Source organism: Protopterus annectens, chromosome 1.part1, assembly GCF_019279795.1.
Source record: "Protopterus annectens isolate FY-2018-M chromosome 1.part1, PAN1.0, whole genome shotgun sequence".
In the NCBI taxonomy this organism is placed as follows: Eukaryota; Metazoa; Chordata; order Ceratodontiformes; family Protopteridae; genus Protopterus; species Protopterus annectens.
Window position 1 is genome coordinate 1,816,375,214 of NC_056726.1, and position 15,000 is coordinate 1,816,390,213.

General features: G+C 42.6%; 1 protein-coding gene across 1 annotated transcript in view; it reads left to right on the top strand.

The window, feature by feature from the left end:
- The window catches only part of CAP1 (cyclase associated actin cytoskeleton regulatory protein 1), a gene marked incomplete in the record, with an annotated part of 596,089 nt that overhangs the window by 38,947 nt on the left and 542,142 nt on the right, over positions 1-15,000 (top strand). The window contains 1 exon segment of the mRNA XM_044084805.1: positions 5,061-5,161. Within this exon segment, the coding sequence (XP_043940740.1) occupies positions 5,061-5,161 (101 nt within the window).

Genomic DNA, 15,000 nt, shown 5'->3' on the forward strand with positions numbered 1-15,000 from the left:
GTACCCATGCTAAAACTGAGAAGAGTGTATAAGCTTTTACTGGCCAGAGTGTGTGCCTGCCATAAACCCCAGCAGCCTTGGTCAGTAAGCTGCTGGCCAGCTGGTGTCCAGTTGCGCAGCTTTGGCTAACTGGGATAACTCAATGAAATTTTAGATGTAAAACCAGTCAACCTGCCAAACAAGAGTGGAGGATTGCTACACTCAGGTTCACTGACATTTTGCAGCTCTGAAGTGTATGATATGATGGTAAACAGAAGGCTGGACTTCCTTTACATCCAGGGGGCACAAAAGGGTTGTGTAGCAAAGATGCTTGGTTTGGGATCCAGAGTCTACTACTGAGGACAGACCAATTGTTTGGTAACTGTGTTGAGGGAGAGACTTCAGAAGACAGTGAGGGGATGTCATCAGCATTGGTGATTTGCCATGAGTCTATTGGAATCCAGTATAAGGATAGGGCACTTTGTATAATCATAGTGCTTGCCACACAGCAGGGTTGTGATATTGAAAAGTGCGATCAGACTGCTGTAAGTCCTACTGGATAAAGCGGGGCAGCATTCATATGTGCATTTAGGTCGCCCATTACCAGCAGTAATTGGGACAGACAGCACAGGATGAGGAGTGATTGTGTCCATGTGGGTGGGGCAACAGGAATAAAGGAGAAGCCATCCCAGACGTCCATCTGGGAAATGGCTTGATGGTGGTAAACATGTGGCTGAGCAAGTGACAGTCACACAATTACAAAGAGTAGTAAACATGCAATTCTGATTTACTTCAGAGTAAGGAAAGGGCACTGGGGTTGAATCTGTGATCGTTTCACTGGGGATGACTTTACATTCAGTTCCAGGGTAAACCACTGATCGCCACAATCATTTGTAAGCCGTTGTCAAACAAAACTGTTCAACAGGGACTAGGTTGAAGACCTGGAAGTTGACTGTAGAGAAAGTACACAAGTTCAAGAAATGTACTTGGGGCTGTAGCACCTTGGGAAGAAGAGCAGATAGGTGGAGTTGAAAAATGTCAGTGCTTTAAAACAGCATGTGTTTAGGATTATAAAACTGATGTCTTGGCAAAGTGTAGAAGCAAGGTACGCAAGGAAAGCTGGTGGAATGCGGACGTCCAGGAAACTGAAAGGACGAGTGCAGAAGGTGGAAGATGGAAAAGACTGGCCAGACTAAGGAGTACTGGTTGACTAAGAAGAGTTGCATAGCAAAGAACAAGCCATCGGAGGCACTCTACCTTCTCCTGGAAAGGGACACAGATGGCATAAAAATGCTATTGGGTTGCATGACAAAGACTAAGAAACATAAGCACTTTTCGTAAAGAATGCCAGCAACAAGGTGATGACTTTGTGGGAACGTGGATGGAATTCTTGGCTAGACATACAAGGGCCTTTGGGCCAAGAGCCTAGTATTGTCCCATGAACAACCTGCTCACCAGTCCACAGGAAATCAAAGGCAGATGGAAGGAGTACTTTCAGCAGCTTGTGAATGAAGAAAACCACACAGAAGCTGTACTGTGCCAGACACAGCGTTTGAGGAAGAGCTCTGTGTAGAAGAACGGCACTAAGGAACAGGAAGTCTGGGAAACAGCAGGCATATGAAGATGCAGCAGATGTGATAAAGCTGTTGGGCGAGACTGGAGAGGTTAGTCAGCAATATGGAGAGAAGTGTATCCAAGATGACTGGTGGATAAATATATTGGTACTAGTGTAAAACAACAAAGGGGAAACCTATAACTGCAGGCAGCTATGTATCAAACTCCTGTCACACTGCATGAAAGTTCTGGAGACTCCTGTCACACTGCATGAAAGTTCTGGAGACTGAATTGAGTGTGTAGGCAGAGCAGTAGAAATGGGCATGTAAGGGAGATGCAGTTTAGATTTGTGTCGGGATGTAGCACAGTTGACCTGATGTTTGCAGTGAGACACACACAAATAAGAAGCCAAAGATGAAGAATTAGTCCAGCTTGGGCATTCCGTGACTTGAAGAAAAAGCTAAAAACTGATTTGGACAGTTCTGCAGTGGTCTGAAGTCCCACTAGCTTTGGTAGAGTTTTGTGGTGGCTGTATGAAAGGATGACCCTGAAGTTTAGTGGGAATGGGTGTGCGTCATGGTTCAGCTCTGAGTTAACTGCTGTTTATACAGGGACTACATTCTCAAATGGATCTGAGGGGATAGATCAGTAAAGTTGCTGTATGCAGACAATGTGGTGGTACAGCCAGAGTCTGCACAAGCATTTCAGAAAAGGATAGGGTAGGGGAATGGACTGCAGTGAAGGCACAAGGGATAAAACTGAGTACAGATGAGACTGTTCTAATGACAGCAAATAAGGGAAATCAGAAGCTAATAGAGATAGCAGGGAAAATAGTGGAACAGGTTAACTGCTTGTATCTGGGAGGTGTGGTCGAGAAGAAAAATCTGAATGAGGAGGTCAAAGCTAGAATCGGAAGGGCTTCAGCCAAATGGTATAGTACGTCAAAGGTAGTGTAGGACAGAAAATTGCCAAAGAAACTGGAAACCTAAGGTGTACAGAACAGTGGTACAACCAGTATTGCTGTGTGATGCAGCAGTCTGAGCAGTAAAGGCACAGCAGTTGAGGAAGCTAGAGGTGATTTGAAATGCAGTGCTAGAGATGGGTAGCAAGATGCACACTGTGGAACAGAAGACAAACATGAGGACATTCAAGCAGAAGTCAAAGTAGCTCCAATGCAGAGGAAGTTGGAGAAGATCATGGTGGTTTGGGCATGTGCAGAAAAGCAGAAGACAGTTTGGTGAAGATATGGGACAAACTGATAGATGGCAAGAGCAAACGAGAACGTCCAGCAAAGAGATGTATGGATTGTGAGAGAACACTTGGGCATGACTGTCGAAGGTAGGAGTGGCATTGAATCAAGAGAGATGGTGACAGTTGACATTGCACCCTGACCCTATGTAGAAAGGTGGGAAGAGTACGATTGAAATATTGCTGGTGTTTGAGGTTCTAGAAGGTTCTGCAATAGACAGATGAGATGGGGCAGAGATGAAAACACAGCCCCATAAGGTTGTACAACTTGCACCACAAGTATGGCTTATTTTAATCATCCACTGAAATTTCTGGTGCCGTTCATAAGGTTGTACAACTTGCACCACAAGTATGGCTTATTTTAATCATCCACTGAAATTTCTGGTGCCGTTATTCCAAAAGTATCCCTAAGCAGTGTACATTGAGCATGGGCTAAAAATAGTTAAACTTCTGTTTTCAAGTTGTAAGTCTTGACAAGGAAAAGTGATTTCACTGACTGAAAAGCACCCATGAGGATAAGCTTGTATGACGTGCTTCCACCTGAACCACAAGGGTATTCGGTAGGTAGCACAGATGTTATGCAGGGCATTGAGTGCATTTAGACAGTATTCCACTGCAGTGCTTTTACTGTAAGCCCAGCTTGCATTTGTGTTAAATTTCAAACAGTTTCTGAAACACTTCATGTAGTCAGTTTTGTGAAGCTTATTTGTCAAAAAATAAGCTATAGAAGCTGTGCTTCTGGGAGTTTTAACTTGAGTAGCACACTATTTGCTTTGGAATTACTTGACTGAATATAATTTCTTCTATGAATAGATCCACTCATAACAGAAACTTTAGCTGGCAGCAGCTGGGAGGGGTGTGCCTGTAATACCCTTGAGTAGTGTATGGAAAATTTAGTCCCTTGTTGAAATTCACTTAAACAAATCTTCCACAGTAGCAGCAGTTCAGTATTCTCTGTATTTGAGGAGGTTCATGTGCTAGAGTTTTGTGCACCTCTGAAGTAAATGGATGGGAAGACTGGTATGTATACTGTTTGTATAGAATGGCAAGGGAGCATTGCAAGATCTGCAATTGAGAGAAATTGCAGATGGACTCTGCAATCCTTACTTAGGTTTAGAAACTACAGACTGTTTGCATTTAAGGTTTGTTTGCTATCAATTTTTTTGAGTTTTTGAATTGCATAGGTCTGGAAACTGGTGATTTTGCAGTGTTCAGTCAGGTACAGTCGCGGAAACACCTTGCAAGAGCAGTAATTGACAAGAAATGCAGTTGGACTCTGTTTATACATAGTTCTGCTGAGCCATATGTTTTAAAACCATGGACTGTTCTTGCTCTCCCTTTCTAGTGGCAGAGCATTGTCCTGTGCAGTGTTATCTGTAATACTGTCATTATGTAGCCACTTGTTTTGTTGGAGCTTTAAATTCAGTTCCTAGAACCAAGAAATGAAATAACCGTAGCGTCAACATTTCAGTAACCTCATGCTTTCTTACCATGAAAGTTATTGAACATGGCTCTCGCACATTTATTAGTGAGCAAAATCCTTGTGGGTAAATGCATTTTAGGGCTAGCAACATATTGGTCTTGTAACTGGAAAAATGGCGATTCACCATGGGCAGAGACAATTCACACTGTACTACAGAATAAGTAGAATTATTCTGCTTAGACTGCCTGACAGCAGCAAGCTCTGTGTTGTCTTCCCTTTTGTCTTGTAGAACAGCAGGTGCCTTTGTTTGGAATCTGAACTTCTCTGCCCTGTGCTGGCAAGGGATTGTAATGATCTTGTCTGAGAAACAGTTTGGCAGAATGCTATGTAGGGAACTGAAACAGTTTTAAAATGTGTGCAATGTATCTCTTTCATAAGTGTTTTTTGGGACCTTTGTTATTGGTATTTTAGCAAGTAGGGAAGGAGGGTGAACTGAAATAAAGTGGGATTGGATTTAGCATTTTTCTTACCAGGAAAGTTTGACTGGGCACAGGTGCTTTTTATTCTCAAGAGGTCTTGGAAGAAAAGTTCCAAGCTATTGTATTTTGTATTAGCTATTGTATTGTATTTTGTGCAATCAGTCTTTACAGTAACCAACTTTGATTTCAGTTTCAATTAATACATATAGTAGCATAATATTTGTATCACAAAGATTAATATGCATTCATTGTATTGAAAATTGAATGTATAAGATGAGTAGGAGTAAATCTAAGAAATAAATCAAGTGAGGTGATTTTTAACTATGGTGAAACAAAACAAAATGGTTGTTTGACATGCTTTTTCTCTCATTTTGTAGCTAGTGCTGCTTATGTTGAAGCCTTTGATGCTCTGATCTCTGGTCCCGTGGCAGAATATCTCCGACTCAGCAAGGAAATCGGTGGTGATGTGGAGAAGCATGTAGGTTTCACAAGATTATTTTTTTAACCTGAATTCATTGTACCTTTTGTAATCCAATCCATGCAAGTTATTCAGTTGTGTAGGTTATTCTGAAAAGCAGAAAGTCAGCTAAACCCTGCCATGTGTCCACACCAGTATTGCATATGGAGGTGAGTGTTGAGATGTAGTGCAGTGCGGGGTTTGAATCCATTATAGCATTACAAGTAGTAAGATCTGCTATCTGCCCTTTTCCTAAGGTTTTGTTTGCGAGAGTGTGGAGAAAATGTTTTAAGTAGTTAGCTTAGGAGCAAGCAGGGTTGCAGAAGGCTGTCTTCAGAATACAAGTCTAGTACTTCTGTTCATATTGGACCATATTCTGGTTGTCAAATGAGTTGGTATCTGTGCAGTAAGTACCCTGATTAATACCTTACACACTGCTTTTGAGTACAGTTAAGTGGTTCTGATTAACCAAACTGCTTGGCTTGTGACGTGGTATGAGCACTGTCGCTAGTAAATCTACTTCAGCATGTTCTGCATTTATAGTTATTGCACTCGACAAGGAAGGATGTGTTTTACCTATTCTTGCCACTTGGGTATCTATAGCAGTTGCGCTGCACTGTTACACAGCCTTGTCCTTCAGTTTTCTTTGTGTTTCTGTATGTTGTGTGTACTCAACTTATTGAATTTTTTTTTCCAGAACAGAGCTCCTTTTATAGTTTTCCATATCCACTGCAGTTTGTTTGGAAATGTGAAGTAAAGATTTTTGAGATGTGTGGATTTTGGGGGTGGGAATGTGTGTGGTTACAACGTTGTGTAAAGAGGTGGATGTAGTTTGTGTACACACGCATGAGTGAGGCAGGTGTCCTTTTGCGTAGCAATTTAGTGTTATGGAAAGGGATTTTCTAAGGTAAGAGTAGGGTCACCTTGTATTAAGTGTGGTTCAGGGGTGTACTTGTGAGCTTTAATGTGTTGGATAAGCTACAAACTGTACCTTAACAACTTTTACTCTCAAATGTTTTTGTACATTGAATTGTATGTATTTAATATTGCCTTCTCTTGAGTCTTTCATTTATCTTCCACACTGTTGGTTTGGTGGTGGGGGGGGGGGTCATATTCTCTGAGCCATCCAGCAGTATCCTCTTGGATTAAGGTTCTTTTGTTTAATCTTGCATATCTGCTAAATGTGGAGTTCTGTGTTTGAGTCTTCATTTGGCGTACATGAGTCTTGCTGCAACTGTGCACTGTTTAAAAAAAAAATTCAAAAACTTGATTTGCTGCACATAATTAAATCTTACAAAATTGTTTTGCATGGTGCATAATGTATATATCTGAAATCTGATATTGTAGACTTTACCACGTCTTTGTTTACTGTCTGCAGTGTCTCTGTTATTACCTTGCATTACCTTGCTTTGAAATGTGCCCAATCTCCCATGTGGAGGAAAATGTTCGCTTCTGAGCTTTGCAGACTTTGTACTTTCCAGGTACTTTAATTGTGCTGCAGTACCTTGTGTCTGCGCAGTAAAATGCTAGAGTGAGTCATTTTAAAACCATTTTTTATGCTGGAACAATTAGTATGCCAAGTGTCATTAGGTGCTGCTGCATACCAATTCAGCTATGGAAGTCCAGAATAATTTCTTGAATAAAATAGTGAAAGGAGGGTCTCTGCATCATTACTGCTGAAGCTCTGTTTGAAACTGACTGCTATTTCCAAATAAGGTTTCCAGTAGTCGAGCAAGTAGTAAGCATTTGCTTTGTTGAATGCAACCTTTGAAGCAGAGGGAAACTTTGGATTAAGCAAGACAATAGGTGTCTTCCTCACTTTAACTTAGCAGACAAAGTAAAGTAGCTGTACTTGAACTGCACCCACAGACTCAAAATGTTTGTTATGGTTTGGTGTTTCCTACATTTTAACACCACTCTGGGACTATTTACAGATTTTTAAATATTTGTATACATAATTAAAGTAATTCTGATTTGTTTAGTCTGCTTTTAGGTGTCCCACAGTGCAGTGCTGGTCTGTATTAAAATCACGCAGGCCTCTTTCTTCCTAAAGCTCCTGTCACTTCATTTATTTGACATGCATACTCTGCTGTCTTTCAGTTTTAAGCATGAGTACTTAAAGCACAAACAGTACAGATCCACGGAACAGACTTTCAAAGTGCTTTTTACTGCTGCTGCTTTTTAGAATGGCAAAACTGCAGTCTTTTGTGAAGCCTGAATTGTACTGTGACTCCTCTCCCATCCCCCTTTCACACCTAATGTCCCTAGCTGTCAAAGTGCTAAGGGTAATTTTGAGCTATTGCCTGCTGTGATTGACAGCAGGAGACTTGACTTGTGTACGGTTTCCTTGTTCTATTTACTTTCTATATGCCTAGGGGAAGGGCCAGGAAGCAGTGATATCACAGCATGGGTGGGTTTTTAGGATGGTAGTGGTGATCTCAGTTTGGAGAGGGAAATGCCAGAAAACTACCTGTATTCAGTGGCATTGATGACATCAGTGAATTGAAGACTGCAGCAAGCTTTTCTAGGGTGGGACAAAAGTTTTTTGAAAGTGAAACCACCACAGTTCAGTAAGGGTACTGTTCTAGTGGAGAGAAACAGTTTAAAATATATTAAATGCTGTATTGTTTATTCATTGCAGGGACAGTAAATGGGGAGAATAAAGACAGAAGTCGAGCATTTAATAGAATCCCATTGCCCTTTAAGTTCTAGACCATGGGAACCAAATAAGAGATTAATTTTCTTCCTGTGCTTCTCTGTTATTGCTATTCCCCATTTTTAAATGTGCTGTGGAAAGAGTACCAGAAACATAGATCTGAAGAAATGCTTTTGTTTAAACTTCTCTCATGAGCATTTTAAGATGCTGTCCTTTGTCACTAGTTAGGCACATTGTCCGTTACACGCATGCCAGTTTTAACTTTTCAACATCTGCAGCATTAGACTGCCTTGACTTGAGTGGTCCTTCAACAAAACTTTTGTGTGTTTAGTATTCTAAGGGTTATTAGTGGGGCTGTTACACTTTCTAACATCTGAAAAGGACTGTACTTCTTGATTGAGAGTAGTGCACCATAATGCCTGTCAGTCCAGTCTGGTTATGATAATGTAGCAAGGCTTGAACAGCACAGCAGTAACACTTTGATGTAGTCCATGTATGATGTCTAGATAGTTTTGCCTACATACTTTTGTCTTTTGATCACAAAATGTCCAACTACTCGGATATTTTCAGCAGATGTCTGGGAGGGGGGCTCCGTAGTTACAATACAAAAACTTAAACATTCTTCCATGAGTTTTCAGTGAAGCTACTGCTATTGTTTCTAAAAGTTTCTATAACCTGGATGTTTGTACTGAATGAGTAGTAGGCATTTCCTTCTGAATGACGTTGCTGTTTTAATATGTATGTGACATTGGCTTGAGTGGGCAGTAGACTGCTTTTGCTGATTTCCCCCGAATATTGGATGCTTTTGAGCGTATTAATCCCACCTTAGTCGTGTGCTACAAAGCCAGAAAAATTCAGTGAATTTACTGAAATGTTAACGGATGAGTAGCTGGGAATTTGGAGCCCAGGGTGAGATCCTCATTTGGCACTCCTCACCCATCTACAGAGCAAAAAAAAATTTTGTTGCTCTCGGGTGGGAGTAGCAATGCCTTGACAATTTCTCACAAAAACATGAGAGAGGCTCAAAAGCCTGTCCAAACAGAGGTTTATTGAAAGTTTTAACACATTTTTCAGAGTTAATAATTTAACTCATGATACATAACAAACTGAGCATAGCTTTAGCATTTTAAAGAAACCACACAGGTGTAATAAACCATGGTTGAATAACAAACCTAGTTTTTTTGCATGAAGTTTTAAAGCTGTCACACAGTTGTATTTTCCAGGATGTTGTGTACCATTTAACAGTTAGGATTCAAGCTAAAATACAAGGCCTTGCTCAAGTGAAAAATCAAAAATATTCTCCCCCCAGTGACCCCTTCAGTAGTTTGCCCATGCATGCAGAAGCACCAAAATGAAACCTATTCCCCAACGGTCCCTTCAATGAAGTGCTTGTGCATACATCTACACTACTAACATCAGAATGAAACATTCCACCCCCCACAACCCCTTCGGTAGTTTCCTTTTGTATGCACAAGCATACTGGTAAGTAACCCCCCTATGTGTGTGTACGCTCTCTCTTCCCAGAGTCCATACGCACCAACAAGCTGCTGTCCTTTCAGGCCCTGGCTGCCAGCAGTTGAATCTGTCAGAACTTGGCCACTGCCAGGCAGTGCTCACAGGAAGAGATTTTAATTTCTAGACAAAATATCCCTCCGCTTATTGTGGGCAGCTGCCTTTATTGCACAGCCTCCTGTACGTGGGCAGTCAATCAAGTCTTTGTGGGGTGGTGTCCAAGCAAGATAATGCAAGTGGGAGCGGGAGGCTTGTAGGATCATCTTGGATGCTTTTAGAATTGTACGTGGTGTTTTCCTTAATGGGAAAGAAAGTGATTTTAAAAATGCTCGTCCTGCCCTAGCTGTGCTACTGCATGTTGATATTGGATGTGTTGCTCTTTCTGTAAGCCTAGAGATTCCATCCACTCCGGATGGCATGATTCACTCTGGAATTAAACTGCTGAATGTAAAGAGAAGTACCGTTTTTATTATATAGTGGAAACAGAAAAAGCAGCATTAAAGATTTCTACATGCTGTTTCCACTGATTACATTTAATCTTTAGACCCACCACAAACCCTCTGTACAGCGGTTAACTGAACCGTCACTGTTTGAATGGAGCAGCACGTTATGTGCCTGAAAGGCTTGCGTTAAATGCTTGTCAAACAGATCATGGTGCAACAGGTTGTTTTGTCATCCATCTATTCAGTTTGTGATTTCACGTATCTGTAACCATATTTCTATATTGTACTTCTCTCTAACGTAATTCTCCTGATGTTCGTGTTTCACTGTTGCAGTCATTACACTTGGGTTATCCTGCTGGCAGGCTACCCGCAGTCTGCCTGAATTCCAAAGTCTAGGTCCGGCGTCTGTTGCTGTCGCCTCTTCCCTGACGTCCATGCACCAGGGGTATAAAAGATGCAGCCGACGCCATTTTCTTCAGTCTTTCTTGCCACGCGATGCCCAAAGCAAAAGCAGTTCGCAAGTGCCGGTCGGACGACTCCTGAGATTTTCAAAAACAAATTTCAGATCCGAAATCTTCATTAAAGCTAAGTACCCCGTTGGGGAAACCTTTTTTTTTTTTTTTTCTTGCTCCAGACTGATGTCAGAAAAAGTTAACAATTGTATTTCTTGTGGGAAGCAAATACCTCCATAAGGATTTTCATTCTTGCTGTATTCCTTGCCTAGGCCCTGATCACAACGTTGCTAGCTGTCGGTTTTGTGCTAGATTTAACCAACGCACTATTAAGTGTCGGTACGATTTTGCTTTTCATTACTTTGGCCGAAGATTCAATTATATAATGCCGTCGGAACAACAGACTACCGGAGTTTATAAAAAGCGCAAGGGAAAAGAAAGGGACAGGCATCTCGCCGGTTCACCGGTTCTCAGTGAGGCGCTTTCGCAGCCCCTGATGCCCGCTACCTCAGAACCACAGGCTGCTGACTACTCCCACGTGGAGCCAGCTAGGCCTCTGAATACTCGAGGTATTGGACACTCGGAAACTATTCCCTCAGATGGGTCCGGAGCCGCTGAGCAGGCATCGGCTTCTGAGGGTGTTTTCAGACCTACACAGTTGTATGTAAAGCCTACTTCAGCTTCCAAAGCAAAGACTAAAGCAGTTCTAAAGACAAACAAGTACAGCATTCTCCTGGACAGACTTCGGACATTTTGAGCATCTGTTTTTTAGGCATGGAAGACCTAATTACCTTGATCAGGGGTTCCCATTCCCCTCCTGACAAGAGGCTTAGGCAAGAGACAGAATATGAATCTTCAGATCAGGTTTCCATTTCCTCTGACTCTTCTGAACAGGAATACTCTCTTCCTCCCTATGAGGATTCTGATGCTGAAGAATCTATCCCTTCAGCCTCTCCTCCCGAGTATTATTCTTTTGGGGAAACCCTGCATACCATGCGGGAGCACTTCCACTGGGAGAGCCATGACAGAATCAAAGAAAAGGCTTAGAGATTTTCTTTTACTACCTCAACACAGGCCTCTTGCTATTCCCCCCTGTGTTAGACATTGTAGATTATGTATTTTCAGAGTCCAGCCTTTCTCCTGACTCTTTACCCCCTGCCAAACCAGACATACTACAGGGTTCCAGATTCACACAAACACTGCTGCTGACCCAGAAACTATTTCTCAGGGTCCCAAAGGGGTCAAGGCTTCTACTGCAAAAAACCCTATCCATCTGATAGGGATTCAAGGGCACTAGACAGATGGGGGGGGGTTACACTTCTGCTACTTTGGCTGTGAGAGCTTTAAATTGTCAATTTCATATGCTTAAATTTCAGTAATACTTAGTCGCTGCTAAAACAGAAAATGTTGACAAATTCTGATTGTGCAGAAAATAAGGAAATGCAGGATTTTATTGCATGCAACTGAACAAGTAGGAAAGCATACATTGCAATGTGGTTTTGATTCTCTGGAGGGCTCTTACAGGGCCGCAGTTACGGACTCTGTCATTAGGAGGCATGCTTGGTTAAAGGAACAAAATCTGCCTGATCATGTTAAAGCAAAATTATTAGATGCTCCATTACAGCATGATACCTTATTTGGTTCGTACTAGGCCGTCTGCCCTGGGGCAATTATAAGCCTAGCCCAATTCTGTATGGCTTACGCCACCCCTTGATTTGAGTATACTGTGCCCTTTTTAAGGTTTAGTTTACTGTGCCTCTGTCTAATAGTGACACAGGAGTAATCCCTGGGACAAATCTACGATCCCCCATCCACCTATCGAGATTCTTCTTGAAGAGATTAGAGCACCTCACATGGAATTCTATTCCAGAGCGAAGGGAGCCTCTGGGTTATGAACCTGTCCCTCCAGCAAGTTCCATTTATTTCTGTGTTGAGGTTCAAGTCCCTCGAGCGTGTGGCTCTAAGGGATTTAGATTTACTGAGGTGGAGCATGTCCATTTAATTCTGGATTTGACATAACTTTGTATATCAGGCATAGATCGCCTCGAAGTAGGCAGTATGCAACTGAGTAGAGCTGGGTTTTTTTTTAACCGAGCAGCATATGGCATCTGTTTGAGACCTTTGATCCTCTTGGTGAGATACTTTTGGGGTCTTTCTAATTGCTGCAGGTGTCGGGTAAGGTACATCCCAAAAGGGGCATTGTATTCTATGATGGGCCTGATGAGGGATGAATAAAGGGGCACGATTACCTCTCGATGTAGATGTGAAACCCTTCGTGATGAGTTGGGCTATGTAGAAGGTCTTTCTAACCATTTTGGCAATGTGGTTTTCAAAGGAGAGATTGCTATCAACTTGGTCCCCAGGTCCCTAAACTTTCTCTGTACTTAATGGGTTTCCGCCTATGTGGTAATTTGTGGGCACATTGTTTTTGCCAAAGGGTATGACTATACATTTTTTGGCATTTAGCTTTAAACCATGGCGCTGGCACCAGTTATCTGTCTGAGACCTTTTTGAAGGATGTTTGTGTCAGCTGAAGAGTTGATTATGGCGCCCAGTTTAAAGTAGTTTGCGAACTTGGTGAGCCATAGTCCTCCCACGTTTGCCTGTACCTCGGAAAAGTATATACCGAACAAGAGTGGTCCCAGGACAGAACCCTGTGGGACGCCACTTGTGACCGGTTTCGAGTCGGACATGGCTCCAGCAACTCTCACTCTGTGGGTTCTGTCTTTGAGCCAGTTTCCGTCCCATCTTGTGACATAGGGGTTTATATTTAAGCTGGATAGCTTATCTATGATGCCAGAGTGGGGTATTGTGTCAAATGCCTTTGCAAGGTCCAGATAGGCTGTGTGGACTACCTTCCCTTCATCTATGGCTTTGGTGACCTGTTTCGAAGAAGTCAGCCAGGTTCAGAAGGCAGGATCTGCCCTTGACAAAGCCGAACTGGGTAGGATCTAGTGTCTGTAGTTGTCGAAGCAGAGGAGGTGTTGAAGAAAATTGAGGACAAAGCGAAATCTATGCAAACAGTAAAGGATTTCTTACAGGTACAGCCACCCAGATTTAGCAGGAACTGGCCTACAAAGAATTGGTCCTTTCCAGTGTCATACAGGCCACAGAGGCAGACGCCCCAGAGGCAGATCCCAGCCATAGGGCTCATACAGGCCTAAACAGTGGGGTGCTTCTATCTCCAAAAGCGGAGAAGACAAATCACAGCCATACAGGAAACAGTCCCAATGACTTTCCTCTACCAGCACCAAGCAAGCACTTATCTGTTGGCAGCCCCCTTAGGGGGAAAAGTAGCACTTTTTTTTTTTTTTTTTTTTCTCAAAATTGGCACATGATCACCCAGAGGACAAATTGGTCTTGAATAATAGTGTCCCAGGGCTACAGGTTCCACTTTCACACCCTGCCAAGGGCAAAAGTTATGCCAGACCTGCCACACAATCAATGGGCACAAGCATAAAAATAAGTTTCGTCCCTCCTGGACATGAGGGCCATTCAGCAAGTACCACAGCAAGAGCAGGGACAATGATTTTACTCCAGACTTTTTTTTTCTTGGTACCCAGAAAGGACAAAACCTGGAGACCATTACTGGACTTGTCTATTCTAAATACATTTCTGGACATCCCAAAATTCAAAATGTTGACTCTGCAGCAGCTTCTGCCCATGCTGGGCAAGAAGGCTTGGCTTGTAACTTTGGACCAGAGAGGCATACCTGCATATCCCAGTCAGACAATCTTGCAGAAGATGCCTCACATTCATAGCTGGCTCAATGCACTACCAATACTCTGCACTGCCCTTTGGCTTATCTGCTGCGCCCAGGGTCTTCACAAAATGCCTGGCACCAGTAATTGCATTTTGCAGATAGAGGAATTCAGATATATCCTTACTTGGACGACTGCCTTATTCAAGCAGAGAACAAGGACATTCTACTGAAGCATCCGGCGTTTGTAAAAAGATTATTAATTTGCCTAGGGTACACAGTAAACGAAAAAATCAAAACTAGTACCCTCTCGGGATAATATTCCTGGGTGCAAGTTTAAATACAACTGCCCAGATGGCTTATCTCACGCCAGGCAAAGGCAACTGACTTCTTACTTAACTGGAGACCCAGTTATCTGCAAAAAAAATTCTGCAGGCATTGGGCTTCATGGCATCCTGTATTCTGCTAATTCCATATGCCAGACTGCATATGAGGAAGCTACAATGGTATCTAAAAAGTGTTTGGACTCAACATTGTCACAGCCTGGAAACATTAATTACCCTCATTCCTTGCCTGCAACAGGAGTTTCGATGGTGGTCACAGGCCTGTCACCACAACAAGGGACAGCCATTCACCCTCCCCACAGCCAGGCAGTCAATAACAGCTGCATCAAATTATGCCTGGGGAGCCCACATGGCAGGAAAATGTATTCAGGGCACACGGCCCACAAGCCAAATGCATCTTCATATCAATCAAAAAGAGATGCTAGCTGTTCAGAATGCCCTGACAGCTTTCGAGGATCTACTTCATCCAGGACAACTACTGATAAGGATGGACAACACTACAGTCATATGGTACATAAACAAGCAGGGAGGCACACATTCCTACCCCCTCTGCAGACAAGCCATGACTTTGTGGGAGACAGCATTGACTTATCAAGTACACCTGCAAGCACAATTCTTGCAGGGAAAGAAAAAATACTGTCAGACGAACTAAGCAGAAACCTCACGGATCCCATGTGTGGAAACTGGATCCACAAGTCTTCAGCATGATAAAGAAATGGGGATGCCCAGACATAGATCTGTTTGCCTCCCCTC